Source organism: Miniopterus schreibersii, assembly GCF_964146895.1.
Source record: "Miniopterus schreibersii genome assembly, chromosome: 2".
In the NCBI taxonomy this organism is placed as follows: Eukaryota; Metazoa; Chordata; class Mammalia; order Chiroptera; family Miniopteridae; genus Miniopterus; species Miniopterus schreibersii.
Genome location: NC_138102.1, coordinates 36220079 through 36238266, shown reverse-complemented (window position 1 = coordinate 36238266; position 18188 = coordinate 36220079). Strand labels below are relative to the sequence as shown.

Sequence of the window (18188 nt, the reverse complement as noted above, 5' to 3'; positions counted from 1 at the left end):
TCAGGTGAAGGCTGACATCCATCTGCTGAAAGGGAACCTGGGTGTTGGTTGGGGAGAGGGGAGGTTTGAATTGATGGCTCGTGTCCTGGCTGGGATACACTAGCTGGACCATAGAGCACCAACCAGGACCAGCTGCCTTGGCTCCCAGAGCTGCTTCAGGGTGAGAGGCTGCAGCCGGCCTCAATGCCTGTGACCGCCTCTCCAAGTCCACCTCTGTTGACCCTCCAGGACAATCACCCCCTTGCCAGCCTGCCCCTACTTGGATATTCGCTTACCATTCCGTCGGAGTCTGAGGACATCCACAAAGATTACGTGTTCAAGCTGCATTTCAAGTCCCATGTGTACTACTTCCGGGCCGAAAACGAATACACATTTGAAAGGTAAATGTTGCCCTCTGCATAGGGCACCTGGAGAAAAAGGACACTCCTCTTCTAAATAACAGGATTTCTCCCAAGCAGGCAAGTGTATAGGGCTCTCCTAGCAGCCCACTGTGGACATTCACGCCCTTCCAGGATGTGCTTGTCCTCCCACCCCTGGCAATTTCTGAGAATGAATCTGGGGCCACTCTGCCAGAGAGACACGTGGAACCATGGCTCCCCTGGGAAGCAGCCTCAGTCCTTAACCTGCACAGTGTGTGTTAATGCCATGCACGTTGCACTGGTAAATCTCTAACATGTGTTTTTTAGTCCTAAGATTCCTGATGGGGCTATGGCCAAAGGCTAAGTTTTCAGTCAAAAGACAACATGAGGCCCGGCTGGCGTGGCTTAGTGGTTGAGCATCTACCTAGGATCCAGGAGATTGTGGTTTGATTCCTGGTCAGGGCATATGCCTGGGATGTGCAGGAGGCAGCTGATCAATGATTCTCCCTCTCATCATTGATGTTTTTATATCTCTCTCCCTTCTCTCTGAAATAAATTTTTTTTTTAAAAAAAGACAACATGAGGAAGGGAAAGAATCCTAGAGCTTCTCAGTCATCTTATTAGTACGACTGCTTGCTTGTATGAAACGCAGAGGCAGCAGTCTTCCCTGAGCCAGAAACAACAGTAAAATGAAAAGAGCCAGACTATCATATTTGACCAGTGGCTTCAGTCTGTTCCTGAAATTTCAGGTGCAAATTCTGGGCCCCTGGAACTGTGTCCTGATGCAGAAAACACAAGCAGTTATCACTGCTGAACCACCACCTGGGGGGGGGGGGTGTCCCTCAGGCCACCGATCGGGCAGCAGTCCCCACCCCTATTTAGGGAGAAAATTCCCTCCTGGCCCAGCTGTTTGACAGGACAACAACTTGTTCCCTCGCCACCCACAGACACTGAACCCAAAAGGGCTTCTAATCAATGGGCTGGCTTTGATCTGCACACAATCCCCAGTAAAGTTAGTTCAGTGGAAACAGCACAGTGGTTTAAAACCTCATGACCTCCCAAAATAGCCATCTCTAAGCTGCACTGCTTGAGTAGCGAGCCAGGGCATAACAGGTCTCATCTTTGATCCTGGGCTAGAAAATGTAACCAAGTTGGGATCGTGTCACTGTTGTGGCAGGGAGGGATAAGTTAGCCTTGCAGTGATTGTCTAAAGCCATGCTGTAAGCTCCATGAAGCTTGGCACACTGGACATTTTAGAGCAGATAGTTCTTTGTTAGGATCAAAGTAGGGTCTGTCCTGGGCACTGCAGGGTGTTTACAGCAGCAGCCTCTACCCACCAGGTGTCAGTTGCACCCCCCTCCGTTGTGACAACCAACAATGCCAGTGGCCCCAGGTATCTGAAAACTACAAGTATACCACAAATACCCATGTGCATAAAGTGGAACTCCCACTAAGCAGGAAGGGATGCACACCATCTGTGGGAAGGATTACATGACAGAGCTCCTAAACATCCAGGTGCCACCTTACCTCTCTCACTGCTCTAAATGGATGTGCTGCCGCATCCTGGGCAAGGCACGTGCATCTCAGGCATGTCTGCTTCTGTGGAAAATGAGCACACTGAGGTCAGCGGTTCTCAAACTGAGATTGAGGAACACCTGAAGGCCCCCTAACCCTGCTTTCCATGATTTGGTTGCGAGTCCATTTAAGAACTCATCTGCAGATTACAAATAAGAAAAAAGTCAAACGTGTATGTTTGTAAAAAGTGGCCCTTGACAACTGTTTCACTTTCCTGTTGCAGGTGGATGGAGGTGATACGCAGTGCCACCAGCTCAGCCTCCCGTGCCCACAGTCTGAGTCACAAGGAATCTCACGTGTATTGACAGGAGGACACACCGATTGTTTCAGCTGTGGCTGCTTTCTTGGCAGACACTGTGTATTAATGAAGTCTAGTAAAATTAACACCTGTCTGGAAAACACAAACATGGTTTTACAGCCACTCTCACCTGTCTCCACAGAACCATTCCTAACCTTGTCTCTCCCACTGTTAATTTCCCATCTGAACGGAAGCGCTCCCACCCCCAATGCTGGTGGCATTTTCTCTGCCATTCTCCTGATGGGCTGTTTTTAGCTTGTGCCAGTATTAAAACATTGTCATCAATATAGTGCCAAATGACAATTTTTCCTCCACAACTGCACCTTAAAGCAGTACAGACAGATCTGTTCAACCGAAAGACAGGGCAAGTGCTCGTCTTTTTTATAGGCTGCTGCATTTTAAAAAATGGATTTTCCAGTGTTTGCAATACCCATGGCACAGTCTTAAGCAAATGAGATCATTTTCAGATTTCGTTTTTTTTCAATCTTTCTACTTTTATAATAATAGGAAGTTAGTCAGATTTACTCCTTTGATCAATAACTGATTTGCAGCACACAACGTGCCACTCTGGGGTCTCATGCTCCAATGAAACGCTGGTTCCCAGACCTACTTCCTGGCGCAAGTTGACCAAATTGTTTATTTATAAACCGTAGCAGGTTGTTTTCTGCTGAGAGAAGCAGAAGTCCAGTGCGATGTCTAGACTATCACTGTACTGTGAGTGGTATATACAACGGGAAGATGTTAAGCTGTGGTGTTTTGCTGTCTGTCTCACAAGCATGAAAACCTGTATGTCAGTCACCAGGGCCATTTGTGATGTTATGTTCTGGAGAGTCTGTGAGCTTCTGTGGATGCAGAAGCACCATGAGGAATGGTGCGTAGTACCCTGGCCTCCATCGTCATGCCTATCTATACCCTACTGCAACTGTGGTTTGGAACTGCGCATTCAATAGTAGTATATATTGTGCCTGTCTTCAAAAACATTCTTTTTCCTTTTTTATACTCATTCCCCCAGGTACGGGGTATCAACAGTATGACATTGCACATCCTTGACAGTCGGACTACACAGGGAACATACTGGGCCCACTGGTCAAAGCCTGTTTGCCTCGTCTCCGTGGAGAGCGGGTGGCTGCTATCCCCCAGGGTTCTTAAGCCCTTTCTGATGCAGTCCAGAGGGGGCGGCCAATTGACACAGTCCTCCCAGCGTCCTGCGCCACCACTGGGAAAGCCCCTTGCCTAAGGCACACAGGACCACCCCAATTTGGTGGGGCTGTGACTGATTGCGTGGAAACAGCAATGTACAAATGGACGAGTAGCTTGAGATGTGTTAATCATTTGCCTTACAATGTGTACCAGATGGTTTTAAGTACTAACAAAAGGGAATAAAAATACCTCACGCCACAATCCAGCATATTGAAGTTTTAAGGCAAAACAACCCACCTTGTCTCCTGGTTTTATTTTCATCTAATTCAGGTGGGTTGGTGCCTCTGCAGGCGAGGGGCGGAGTTGGCTGGTCACTGTGGGGTGAATGTGAAAGAGAAAAAGAATCACTCTTTAAAGACATTCTGAAAAACTTCATATTTTAGTCTCTCTGCCTCTTTCAACATGGCACTCAGAACATCCTAGGAGACCGATCCTCGGTGGCTATAAAAGACGACTAAGACTCAGTTGGAGGGTGAAGCAGACAGGGAAGGGCTACCTGCCACTTCCTTCATGAAGGGGCCTGGAGATCAGTTCCCTGAGACTTCTCCCACATCCCAGGGGCAAGAACAACACCTGGGAAGGTGAATCTCGGGTACACCGAGCAGCCCAGATGGCAGAGGCAGCAGCAGGAAAACTCCTACTTCAGTATTTCTGAGTGATTCCAAACCATTTCCTGGAAATGGTTCAGGTCTAAGAGTAGCACCTCTGTGCTCCCTTCTCCTGTAACTTCAAAGAAAACCCCAGACACGTGGGCAATCTCTAGATGCTACCAAGCTGCCGGGAACAGTTTCAGAGATACCCTTAGTCCATTCAGGTTACTATATAAGCCCCTCCAGTCTGTGGTGGTTTTGTTAAACAACAGAAATTTTTCTCACAGTTCAGAAGGATGCGAAGTCCAAGATCAAGGTGCCGGGAGACTCGGTGTCCAGTGAGGACCTTCTTCCTGGGGCAGAGCCAGCCTCGATGTGGCCTCACTTGGTGAAGGAAGGGCCGAGGAATTCCCGTGGTCTCTTCTTTATGGGCACTAACTGCATCATGAAGGCTCCACCCTCATGACCTAGTCATTCCGTCCTAATACCATCACACTGGGCAGTAGGATTTAAACATAAATGGGGGGGGGGGGGCACAATTCAGTCTTTCCCTCTACACATAAGACATGAAATTACAAAAATAATTGTTTTCTGTGAACTTTATTGACCCTTGCATGATACAGTACCTGTGCTTAAGAACACACCTTGCAGCACTCCCCACTTATTGCCATATTTTATAGCAGAAATACAGAAGCCATATTTTTAAGGAAGAAAATATAAAAATGCTTTATAAACAGGCCATATGCTTGCCAAAAGAAAGGTACAAATGCTACATGAAAAACTAGACACTTAACAAGACCAACTCAAGAACAAAATTGTCAGATTCGGAAGGTGTGTGGCACTTGGTTACATCAAAACAGTCACGAGACCAACTCTTAGGACATCCCAGCCAACACCAGTGGCTACCTCAGTGCAGCCAGCTGGGACACAGAGAAAACAGTTTCAAAAGCATAAACAAGCAGCCAGCGAGCCAGCCCACTGCCTCAGTTTCCAAAAGGCGGTAGCTATGCTTGTGTGTGAAACTGTCTCCCCCACTGGGAACACCACCACCATCTGCAGTCTCTACGCAGATAAGCTGTCAGCTGCTGGGGTTTGGCATCGAGAGGCTTCCAAGTGTTAGTAAATCCATCTTGAATGCTGGGCTCACCGGTCTGGCTAATCACCAACAGCGTGGTCGGAGGCAGGCCCCATTGTAGCTCTGGTACCTGGTCTGTCTTTTAATAAGGGACTTAAAGTGGATACACAAATGCTTCCCTCCTTGGCTTAAACAAGATGCCCTTAAAAATAAGCTGAGTGTGTGTGTCTACAGAAAGTAACAAATCAGAAGAGATTGTAGAAGTTAAGTGATCCACTTTCAACATCCAGTGAAACCACATCTTTCCCAGGCAGCTTAATCCACAGATACTTTCAGTAAACTAAGAGTAATCTGCTGCTTTATCCGGGAGACAGCACTGTGTGCTATAGTCTAGTGACTGCAGAATATCTACTAACCACTGCACGTATTTGAGATTGGCTTAAGTGTCATCATCCACTTGCAAATTTTAGGAACCTTAACTTAGAAAGCTGCTGCCTACGTTCTCTCTTAAAATCAGGCAAGCACTTTGGGGAACACTGCTCATTCTTTAAGTGATTCTCCTGTAATGAACCAAACTGATCTTTGGCTTATGCCTCATAGGGAAATCAAAGTTCCCGCATTCAGAATACTCTCAGAAACACAAAATGAAATATCCTCAAAATGTATTTTTGAAGTTAACATTCTTGCTGCAGAATAACACGTGTGCACAGTAAGAGATAGCAATTCAGTTTTATTCCCCCTAACCACAGTGTATCCTTTATAGAAATTCGACCCAAATCTTCTAATTAAGAAAAATTTTAGAATTTAAAAACTAGACTCCATTAACAAACCTAAACAATAACCACCCACTCAAATGTGTCTGACTCAGGCCTCTGTCCTCTCCCCCCTCCCCCTTTAACTTCCAGACCACTAGGCCAGCAGATATATCTGACCTTCCATCCCAAAGTTTACCCAGTAACCTTCTTGCCTCTGGAAGTCCTTTGTCTTCCCCCTCAAGAACTACTACACCAAGAGGTGACAATGATTCATATCAAAAATATAAAAGTTCCATGAATACTTAAACCAGACAGTCAAGAATTGCTGTAAGAATTCTATTTCCCATACCAGGGACCCAGAGATTTATTTCTCCCCTTGGCAAGCAACACCCTGCCACAAGCCAAGAAATGTAGACACCTGGCTGGCAAGCTAGTGGACACAGGCCCCTATACGAACAAAATAACCCTTAATTGAGATCTCTGGGAAGAGAGCAATTTTACAAATCAGCAGTATTCAATCCTATCTTCTCAATGACCAGTTTTTAAATTGCATAGGGAACTAACCTGAACATTCAGCATTTCAAATGAGGGCACTTCTTCCTAGAGCGTTCTAGAATGTTGCATCACACACAACCACACATAAGCACACAAATACACATGGCAGGTGCGCTGCCCTCTCAAGAGTCACGTTTCAAGGAGAGTATGCAAGGTAAGTGTTATAAAATTTATTCGTGTAAGCATTCAGACATTTTAGGTGGGAAGATGATACGCAGATTTCACTACAAGGTGCAACAAAATCATACTGGAGAGAATGGACAGCTGGCGCAGGACTGGCAGTGGAACAATTCCAAATGAATGTTAGACGAGAGCACTTCATTGGGGAAAAACTAAAAATAATAATTTAAAGCTTCATGAGGCAAGGTATGTTCCAATTTAAAACACTAAGAAATAGTACCATCAATGAAAAAGGAAATCAACTTCTAAGTGTACCAAAAAGGTTGTAGGGCAAATGAGGAAAATTTGCATTTGTTGAGGTACAAATAGGAGTGTTCCTTAAGAGGGGCATTAGTTATTATTAATGGCAAACCCTGCAAATACAAAATAAAACCCAAATCACTGGTCACATAATTCAAAATTTACATGTAATAAAGGCAAGGCAATAGACTCAAGTTATGGCCTGTCAAATATTTACTCCACTGACATTATCTACAGAAGCACTTGGCCAATTTGTACACAGTGATTCCTTATGCACGCCAAAAAGGTTTCCGTAAAAATGACACTATATACAAATCTGTACACTGAGCCACCAGAGCAATTCTCCGTCTCCCAGGGAGGGGAGTACAACTTAAAGCAGGATACCTGAGGTTTCATTTCTTCAGTTGCCTTATCATTATCCCAAATATACACTTCAGGGTTTGTGTGTGTTTGTTTTTAAAGACACTTTCCTTGATATGTGCACTATGGTTAAAATTAAAAACAAGAATAATAAAATAAAATGATCGCTGGAAGGAGCTGACCCTCCCCACCCCATCTAGAGACTTATCTGGCCGAGGCCAGCGAGGAAGGACACTGTGGCCCTGGACAGGCAACCTCGGCTGGGGCCAGCCCTCAGTGGTGCAGCTCTTCAGCGGAGTCAGCAAAGGCTCTCGTTGACTTTTTAAAGGGAGCAGGATGAAGAAGGAAAAAACAAAACCCCAAATGCCAAAGGAATTTCAGTGGGATGAAGTTCCTCCACCACTTAGAGAATATCTAGGAAATAACAAAGAAGGAAATGAAAGTCAATAAATGTCATTTCTCTATATTAAAAAGTTAATTTGCAAAAATTCAAACAATAACCAAAATCCTCATTTTTACAGACACTCCCAAGTCATAAAAAAAAAAAAAAAAATGGAGCAACTATCAATGAATTATTATATAAAGAATTCATAAAAATTCTTTTCAAGAATTCATAAAAATTAAGAGAATCATGATTCTAACACAAATATTTTCACAGGAGGTTAAATTCAGCCATAAAAGAAAGGTATGTAATAAAAAGTGAGAATGTGGTTCAACCTTCCAGGAGAGAAAAGATGTGAATAAAACAGTAAATGATACACCTTTACTTATAATCCATTTAAAAATTGAAAAATCAGGAATACCCAATGACATGGTGAGATTCCAGGGAGGCGCAAACATGGCTGGTTTGAGGACCAGTGCAAGAAACCCTTTTGGCCACAAAAATACTGATGTCTGCTCAGGTAATCCACTTCCTGGAAAGGTCTCTTAAGATTTTTTGTAATTATAACAATTAGGAAGCACTCTGATGTCCAATAATAGACAAATGGCTAAGCAAATGAAGCAGCTGGATAAAATAACAGATTAGAAGCTGTAATTATATTTAATATTAAATCTATGCACAAGTTAATTAGTGTACACAAAATTATACACATAATTTTACAATTTCTTTATCCTAAAATACATGCAAAAGAATGCCCAAAAAACTATATGTGCACTATAATTTTCAGAAATGTAAAAAATTAGTAAGATCATGACATATATATAATAATGGAAGGTAATACAACAAAAATGATGATAATGGTAACTGGGCTAGAATGGTGGGATCATGTATGCTTTCTTCTGTTTTTCAATAATTCTGCAGTATTGTCTTGCTTTGGAATAAAAAAGAAGGGCGGGGGTGAGGGTGGGAGGTCCCCTCATGGCCAAGATTCTCTCAGACACCTCAAGACTGACGCAGTCACAGCAGAGGACTGAGGACACATTTAATAGGACTTAACATAAATATTCCAACCAGGAGTTCCTCTTTCCAGGCCATTTGTAATACTCAGTCCTCTCCCAGAGAACAGCTGATTTACACAATATCCTCTTGAAAAGCATGCTTTAGCCACAGATCCCAAGATTCACTTTTCAAGAAACATAAATGCCTAAGTCCTGGGAGGAGTGGATCCACACAAAAGGATCCACACAGTAATTCAACTAAGACATACAGGAAGCTTCGAAATGCTTTAGACAAAAGTCGGCTCTCGTTTTTGAGGTGATCTGTTGCACTAATGCACTTGGGAATAAAACGAGTATGAAGCATTAGCAAGGACCTCTGTGGTTTGGCAGCATCGGAGTGGGGGACACAGGAAGAGTTTGAGGAGCCCAGAAGGAATAAATGGACAGTACCAGCAAGGCCTGCGGGAAGCAGATAAGGACACCAGGAGCAGGGTCATATGATGGCTGAGGAGGAGAGAGGGTTCACAAACCACAAAGGAAAGAAAAACAAGAGAAAGGTCTGGAGAAGAAAGAAAGAATGCTGACTCCAGATGTCTAACGCATCACTGGAAAGGGAACCTTTAAACAGTGTGGACGGCAGGCAGTTATATCTGCATTATATACGGCTGCTGAGTACCTGAAAGGTGGCGAGTTCACACTTGGATGTGTGTGAAATGCAGAACACACACTAGATTGCAAAGACCGTACTAAAACGAACGTGAAGGACCCTACTGATAACATTTATATTGATTACATACTAAAATGAGATTTTGGATGCAGTGGGTTAAAAAATATATTAAAACTAATTTCACTTGCTCCTTTTTTACTTTTTTAAATCCTCGCCTGAGGGTCTGATTTTTTAATTGATTTAGAGACAGGAAGAGGGGAGAGAGAGAGAGAGAAACATCTGTGAGAGAGAAACATCAATATGAGAGAGAAACAGCCATCAGTTGCCTCCCGTATGCACACTGACTAGGGATAGAACCCACAACCTAGGTGTGTGCCCTTACTGGGAATTTAACCCACGGCGCAACCTTATGGTGTCAGGACGACACTCCAACCAACTGAGCCACCCAACCAAGGCTTCACTTTTATGTGGCTATTAGAAAATTTAAAATTCTACATGTGGCTCACATTATCTTGCTATTAGACAGCGAGGGTAACAGATCAACTCATATCAGCCACTAAAGAAAGGGGAACAGAGAGACAGACTAATTAAACATGCACAGGTCACACCACCTGAGCCCTGGAGCTACAGGGAAATCAAGTCACGTATATAAATCACTGCTAACAATTTCAGGCCACTTGGGACAATATCAGCGGAAAATATCAGTCCTAAATTGACACTACAGCCCAGCCGGGCGTGGCTCAGCGGTTGAGCATCGACCTAGGATCCAGGCAATTGGGGTTCGATTCCCGGTCAGGGCACATGCCCGGGTTGCAGGCACGATCAATGACTCTCTCATCATTGATGCTTCTATCTCTCTCTCTCCCTCTCCTTTCCTCTCTCTGAAATCATTAAAGATATATTAAAAAAAATAAAAAAATAAAAAATAAATGACACTACAAAAGCAGAAAACAAAACCCAAAACAAGATGATAATGCCGGTTTCCAGTTTAGTTTTATCCGTTTGAGATTTAAAGGATTTTTTTAAAAATGAGAATTAAATGCCACTAAAATAAGGTGTGAAGTGATAGCAAGTTTCTTTGAGAAATTAGAAAAATGGACATTAATAGGAAAAAAGCTTATGTGGTGATGATGTAAGATAAAATATTCAATGAAATGTTATAACAAAGCTGTTAGAAATTAACTGCATACACATAGTGGATAGATACATACACGGACATGTAAACAACAGTGTTTGGGTGAGGATATGGTGACTTCTTTATTCTGTTCTCCTTTATTTCTGTAATGTATCAAAAGGGGTGGGGCAGAGGTAACAATTTGTCCTATTGCCTCAAAATTAAAGGGGCCAAATTAACAGTCTTTATTCTCTAGCCTAAACTTTAGAGCAAGTTAGAAAGTTGGGATATCTTTTACAAAGGAACTTAAGTGTTCAGGAGAATACACCTGTAGGGTCAGAATTAAGGTTTTACTTTATGTCCCACTTTAGAGGGACTCTACAGGACACTGGGGGCCCTTTGCGTCATTACTTCGAAGTGGCAAAGGTGACCCATGTACCCCAAATGTCTTTACATGCTGTCAAGCTGACCCCTCAGAACAGACTGCAATGCCCCTAATTCTCACCAGGGCCCAGTCATCATTGGGAAGGGGCTTAATAGCCTGGACAGTTCACAGGTGAATGTCAAAGCGGTGACATGCCTTGTGCGCAGGGAGTGCTGAAGATGTGGGGAGTAGAGGAGAGATGGAGCCACAGAGCTGTTGGACGGAACACCACTGTTCCCTCTGAACTCCCCAAATGACTGTACTTATGCTGGGGGGGGGGGGGCAGGCAGAGTGACCTCCTCCACAGGAGACTCCTAAAACAAGTTCGAGAGAGTAGGCAGGGAGACCCAGATTGTTACTCCTCACCCACAATCAGGGCCTCGGGTGGGGACAGGGAGCACCCTGCAGGCTGCTGCACAGAACTCTGCCATCACTACAAGGCTTCAGGACAAAAGGCAGAGTCGGAACTGGAACCGCCACCCACAGAAAAGCACACACCATGTCTATTCTCACCGAATGCACCAAGCCCAAACCTCTGGAAGTTTTGGACATTTGACTTTAAAATTAAATGAAGAATAACCAACATTTAGCTAAGGACTATGTAACTGGGATGCATCATTATAGCAGACAGGTATTTTAAAGTCATTCTGCATTTATGTGGCACAGAGTTGTGTGATCCTTCCCAGATGTTTCCACATGTGAATCATTCATTCAAACTGACTCCTAGAACTGAGAACAAGAAGGCAACAAGACCGACTAGGAACAAAGCGCCAAACTGACAAAGGGAGGGTAGAAGAGCAGTCCATTTGAAGGAGTTCCCACACCCAGACCAGGAAAACTACAGGACAAGCATGGGGTGACCTCCACAGGACTCTTCTCCTTGGGGGCAGTGGCCTCACAGCAGCCCTGGCATCAGTTACCTCTGGAGCCGTTGTATGAGCTGGGCCACCATGGTGTCCGAGATCCCGGGGCACGCCTCTTCCGCCAGGTAGATGGCCCCGCGCAGTTCTTCTATGGACCCCATATTACCGCCACATGCCTGGCTCTTCTCCTTCAACTGAAAAGAGACAAACGTGAACATGACACATGAGCACGGGAACCAATAAGCACCTGTTTTAGAGAGTAACACAATGTGTGGACCACAACAGCTCCAGCCACACGGGTAGTGGCAGCAGCTTCAACTCACTCCCTTCAGCTCGGCTGGCTCCCACTGGCTCACTTCCCACTGTTTTCATAAACAGCTTTCTGAATGCTGAGAACACTGTAGAGAAAGGTCTTTTGTTAGACCTAAGTCACTACCTGCACCAGAGTGAACAGAGACAACTAGCATCCTGTGCACCTTTTCAAAATCTGACCATGGCAGTCTGTCCCGTTTTCTTCTTCCATTTCAATCTATAATCTTATACCAAAAAAGCAATTTCAAAATCACTCAGCACTAGCTTCCACACTGAAGCTGCAATGCGGGCTATCTAATCTAAAGTTTACTAATGTTAACAGGCTGGTTCTTAGAAGCCAGCAAACTGTCTTTTTGGTCCTTTTTTCTCAAAGTATTCTTCTAGTTCATGTAAGCGCCAGCCCTAAATTCTGGGGATCTGCAATGTCCCTCCTGGCACCACTGCTCCCATGAGAAATCATTACAGTGTCTTCAGGCACCTCCCTCACTTTAAGGTCAACTCAGTCTCTTTCAGGAATGTGACCAAAACGTACAATGTGAAGGGGAGCTGCTCAGAGCAAGATGCAGCTAAGTGAGGGCTGCAAGTCGCTCAGAACGGGCTCCAGCTGGCAGCTGCAGAGAACAAAACGTGACCTCCTCGTCAGGCCCCCTCCTCAATTTCAGCTTTAAGAAGTTTACAAAATAGCTTAGGCTTTTTCAAGTTGTTGTGAACACATGCTATCATTCCCAGCACCAGTCTCATTCTGGAAATAATGGTTTCTCCTCCCTGCTAAAGGATATACAGAACAGGAAAGGCCTGGCCTGTGAGTTCAGGTTAGCTGGGTAAAAAATGAAATTATTGTTAGATCCAGGATTAATTCATTAATTCTGAATAATGATTTCAGAATAGTTTCTTCATGTGCCCAATAACAGCTTCAGACAAATGAGAAAATATATGCCATCTTCCCTAACTGCCTGACTGATACCAGTGAAATGGCAACAGTAGGGTCACAGGAAAGCAAGGGAGCATCTATAAAACCTGAAGGACCAATCTTTCAAACAACGTACAAAAGAGCCAAATGGGGTCTTGTGGGCATCCTAGGAAGAGCAAAGGTACCCAGAAAACCAGATAACGCCGGAGCCAGAAAGCAACACAGAGGGGCCTCTACCTGCCCTGTGCTGTTTAGTTTTCCATCTAAAAACAGTATGTTCAGTGGTTCTAGCCCTGTAACCTCAGGCTGGGCCCCAGTCTGCCAGGTTAGAAGGCAGGGCCCTTAGGAAAGCTTGTGAAGGCAGATGCTGGGCTGGGAAAGGGATGGGAGCCTAGAGAAGGGGCTGGAAGAGGGAGCAGGGTGGAGACTGGCCTGGAGCACCCTGGGCACTGCCAAGGTGAAGTCACTGTGTCACAGAGGTTCAGGCCAAGGGGAGCACTTTCTTCCCACCTCAGACCACCCACCTCAAGTCTGAGGGTCTCCTGACACAGCCTCCCTGGAGAGCATGAATCTCCACACAAACAGAAGTTACTGACTGTTGTGACCCACTCTGCATTATCTTAAAGGTCACCTGAGCCAGGAAAGGGGAACAAGAAAATGAAAGAAAGGGGTATTTACAACTTTTTTCCCAATGCGATACTAATCAGATGAAGAATAATCATTCTCAGAAAATCTATTCTTAAAACACTTCAAAATGCAGTATGCACACAGCTACAGGAGGAATAGACATGTACAAGAGGCATATGGATATGTACAAGGGCATAAAGATATTCAGGGGGGATATGGATATCTACAGGGGGCACGTGGCTATCTACAGGGGGGATATGTACAGGAGGCACATGGCTATCTACAGGGGGGATATGGATATCTACAGGGGGATATGGATATGTACAGGGGGAATATGGATATGTACAGGGGGGATATGGATATCTACAGGGGGGATATGGATATGTACAGGAGGCACATGGCTATCTACAGGAGGCATATGGATATCTACGGGGGGATATGGATATGTACAAGGGCATAAAGATATTCGGGGGGATATGGATATGTACAGGAGGCACATGGCTATCTACAGGGGGGATATGGATATGTACAGGAGGCACATGGATATGCACAGGAGGCATACGGAGTCCAGCCCTCCTGGGAAATGTGTTACTGCCTTGAGTGGAGCACCAGGAGGCATATAGATGTCTCCTGGGAGCACCAGGCACACTTCCCTGCTTGTTCTGACCTCGCAGGTTCCAATGCAACACTGCCACAGAAGGAGTGCCCTGCTCCCACTTCTCATCTCCCCGCAAAAGTCAATTGGACATCTTACCTCTGCAAACAGAGGAGAAATAATTGTAGATAAACACTGAGAGAAAGGCCTCTTTGGGATGTCTTTCATCTTGGGGAAAGAAGGAAAAAACGGTAATTAGAAATATCTGACATTCACAGTTGCAAAAATTCCATAAACTTCAGATAGGTGCTATCCAAGAATAATGTAATTTATGAAGTGATCCCCTAATAAGTCTAGTATCCACATGGCACCATACACAGTTAACACAATATTACTGAATATATTCCCTATGCTGTATTTTACACCCCTGTGACTATAACTGCCAATTTTACTTCTTAATCCCTTTACCTTTTCACTCAGCCCCCAACCCTCCTGCCATCTGGCAACCATCAGTTTCTTCTATGAGTTTGTTTCTCTTCTGTTCATTCATTTTGTATTTTTACAGACCACATGTAACTGAAATCATATGGTATTTGTCTTTCTCTGTCTAGCTCATGTAGTATGAATACTCTCTAGGTCCATCCATGTTGTCACAAATGGTAAGATCTCATTCTTTTTTTATGGCCGAATAATACTCCATCATATCTATGTACCACATCCTCTTTATCCATTTGTCTATTGATGGGCACCTGGGCTGCTTCCATATCTTGGCTATTATAAATATTGCTGCAATAAGCATAGGGGTACATATATTCTTTCAAATTAGTGTTTTGGATTCCTTCAGATAAATACCCAGAAGTGGAGTTGCTGAGTCATACGATAGTTCTAATTTTTTTGAGGAACTTCCATACTGTTTCCTAGCGGCTGCTCCAATTTGCAATCCCACCAACAATGTACGAGGGTTCCCTTTTCTCCACGTCCCTACCAGCACTTGTTTGATTTATGGATGACAGCCATTCTGACACGTGTGAGGTGGTATCTCACTGTGGTTTTAGTGACTTTTAATAAAACTTAATTCCAAAATCCTAGTACCTTATATGAATAACCCTATATACAAAATAAGCACAGTCCTGTCAAGAGAGCTATAAAGTGTTTTTACATGTGAAACCTCAACTCCACTCTTGCACCCCATGATCCCCACTGTATGTCCAAATGTCAGGAAATGCTGACCCCACAGCAGGACAGGCATACAGAAAGAATAATTTAGCACTGTAGGTCTGACTCTGAGTAATGCGACAGAACACAATCTCTTGCTCTGCCAATTCACTGACAGCAAAATTCCCAAACAGGCTGCCATGAGGGGCCACCTCGCTCACTGACACAGTAGACCTCACAGAAAAGTGACTGAAAATGCTGCTGAGTGAAGACAAGTGTCGGTCCCTCTAGTACCAGTAAACGTACCTTATTTCTGTCTAAATCCGATGGCTGAAGAGCTCCATTCTCGAGACTCTTTGGATCTTTCTCTCGGATTGTGAAAATCCAGTCCCCAGAGTCGCTACCTCCAGATGCTTGGCCATCCGTGTCCGTTTCCCTTAACACAGAAACCCAGGAGAACTCCATGAGTGAGCTGGCTCTGCAGGGCTAAGACCCCACTGGTTGCCTCTCAAACCCCAGCTGAGCACTCAAGGCTGCCCCGGCTACCTATGCATGCCTTCTCCGTCTCACGCTCACACTCCTCCCACCAATGACACTCACTTCCAGTACCTCTTGGGCTTCAGAAAACAAGCCGGCCTCCTACCTCACAGAGAAGAGAGACCATCAGAATGTGGTTCCCATTACTTCCCACAGTGCCAACTGTATCCATACCCATCCCTCCCACCAACTCCTCAAAAGGGAAGCAGTGTCTCTTCCCCTGAAGAATAATCCAGATTTCTTCTAACCCATGTCATTCATAGGTTTATCCTTTATGCTGGCATTTCCTAGGGTTTGGTCCTAGGCCTTAGGTCCTTCTCACTCTGCAGATATGCTGTGAATGACACCATTTGTTCTCATGGTTCCATTGACCATTTACAGAGTGGTGACTCTAAATCTATATCCTCTGCCAAGACATCTCTCCTAAACTCCAAACATCAGTGCCACTCTCAAATGGACACACCCTCTTGGATATCTTATCGACAACTCGAACATGTCCCACACCAAACACAGTTTCCTTCCCAGACCAGCCTCTTCTCCAGTGCCACCACCTAAACAGCACCCACCACACTGAGGAAGCCTGGACTGTCTCCTGCTCCTTTACCTGAAACCATGGCCACATCTACTCCCTGTTCATCTTTCCATCCCCAATTTGCTACCTCCCTAATTTCTCAACATCACAACCTCAACAATTCCTTGGCTTTTAATGGAATCATCTGGGGACCTTCAGAAAACATTTGGGTCTCATCCCCAGAAATTCGGATTCAACTGGCCTAGCTTCCTTTCCCTTTTATGTCAAAGCCACCAGTCAAGCTTTCCCCATCCCTACGTACTAAAATGGCTCCTAGACCTAATTCATCTTTTTAGCTAACAGAGTTCCTAGATGCTTAACTTGACAACAGTTTTTAGTAACTTCCTGGTACAACGCTCTTGCAATGTGAAGCCTCTATCAGGAACACAAGACAGAATAACAAAAATACATTTATATCTCTTAAAATATATATATTTAAATCAGTTTCATCTGATCAGTATTTAAGAGCAGGAAGTATAACAAAGGAAAAAGAAATCAGGTCAAGTTTGGTTTACACAGTTTTATCACACAACCTTAATGCAGAAAAACTCCACTGGAAACAAAAAGAGGCTAAAAGACTCCCAAATAGTCCCATACTAAGACAAGGAGGACCATCAACCTGGATTATCTTTAAGGAAAAGAAAGGAAAGGTACCCAAAGCCCACCCCAAGGAAAAGACTAGAATGAACAGACCACTCCCGCATGCCAGCAGCTCAGGCAGAGCTGCAGTCACAGATTCATGACTCCAGCAGAGCAGACTTACGTGTCAGAGTCTTCCGAGCTGGAGTCTTCGTGGCTCTGCTCGGCCTTCCACCGCTTGTACCTGTCAATGAGCTCCGTCAAGTAGGATGTTTTCTTCGCATTGCGTATTATGAATTTGTGCTTCAGTAACTCCTTAGCAGTGGGTCTCTAGAAACAACCAACCAAACAAAACAGAAAAGGCATGAGGTGAAGTCCCTGTATTCTACTTGATTCTACCTGGTAGGTCAGACTTCTGCCTCAAAATGTCAAACCACCATACTAACACCTAAAGAGTAAGTTCTACTTCAAAGTTTTCCTCCCCTAAAACCTATTCAAAGAACAGCCATTCAGCATCCGTGGATGGGACTCTATACAGCATTTAGTATTTAATGTTAAATTCTCAGAAAACCATACAATGAAAGAGAACTTCCCCCAGAAAAAAACCATCTACCTAGAAAATGCTCCAGAGAATTTCAACGAAATCATTAAAAAGGGCTAGAACATGCCTCCTAGTTTTTATACAACATTTTATTGCAAATACCAGGAAGAGAGAAAACGTTTTGTATTATCATGTTAACTTTCTATATTAATGTTTGGCTCCACCCCCCAAATAAGAAAAATGTTCATTTAGATCCATTTAGAAGTAACTAGAAAGGGGCCAGGAGATATACCCTTTCCTTGGTTGCTGAAATAGCACCTGAGTTGCCAATCACCCAGCCCCCAATTTAGGTCTGCCTCTCTCTTTGTGGTCAGGGTGAGGACTCTATCTAGGCCCTGGGCTCAGGATGACCACAGCCAGACAGCATGCTCTTCCCTTGGCCAACTGCTCTGCCCTTGAGGTTGGCAAAACCAATTACAGGGAACACGTTTCCCAAGGCAGCTGAGTGAAATCCAAATCGGAGCAGGCAGTGGGAACACACAAACAACATGAGTCAGACTAAGCTGTCACTTACTCCGAATTACTAGAAATAAGAGCCAGGCATGTTTCTCAAATTCAAGCTTATGAAAAACCTAGGCGACCTCAGGTCCTTCTCACTTCCCATCCCTGTTATTGTGAAACTCCAAGCGTCTCAGAAGCCCTCACATCCTCAGCTTCTCATCCTTC

At 44.3% G+C, this 18188-nt stretch overlaps 2 protein-coding genes across 6 annotated transcripts in view; one reads left to right on the top strand and one right to left on the bottom strand.

The window, feature by feature from the left end:
• FARP1 (FERM, ARH/RhoGEF and pleckstrin domain protein 1) overlaps positions 1 to 3667 on the top strand; it is a 256565-nt gene extending 252898 nt beyond the window's left edge. For 4 of the 5 annotated variants that reach the window (XM_081129004.1, XM_081129007.1, XM_081129006.1 and 1 more), the window contains exons 26-27: positions 229 to 380; positions 2158 to 3664. In XM_081129004.1, coding sequence (XP_080985130.1) covers positions 229 to 380; positions 2158 to 2239 — 234 coding nt within the window. In that variant the 3' untranslated portion in view covers positions 2240 to 3664. Of the gene's footprint in view, positions 1 to 228; positions 381 to 2157 lie in introns of all 5 variants that reach the window. The other variant, XM_081129008.1, reaches the window with a different exon arrangement.
• A 2168-nt stretch (positions 3668 to 5835) lies between these two features.
• Positions 5836 to 18188, bottom strand: part of STK24 (serine/threonine kinase 24) — a 105445-nt gene continuing 93092 nt past the window's right edge. Inside the window, exons 7-11 of the mRNA XM_081129009.1 lie at positions 17106 to 17251; positions 15541 to 15670; positions 14239 to 14307; positions 11693 to 11829; positions 5836 to 7601 (exon numbers count right to left, since the gene is read on the bottom strand). Coding sequence (XP_080985135.1) covers positions 7565 to 7601; positions 11693 to 11829; positions 14239 to 14307; positions 15541 to 15670; positions 17106 to 17251 — 519 coding nt within the window. The 3' untranslated portion in view covers positions 5836 to 7564. The remainder of the gene's footprint in view (positions 7602 to 11692; positions 11830 to 14238; positions 14308 to 15540; positions 15671 to 17105; positions 17252 to 18188) is intronic.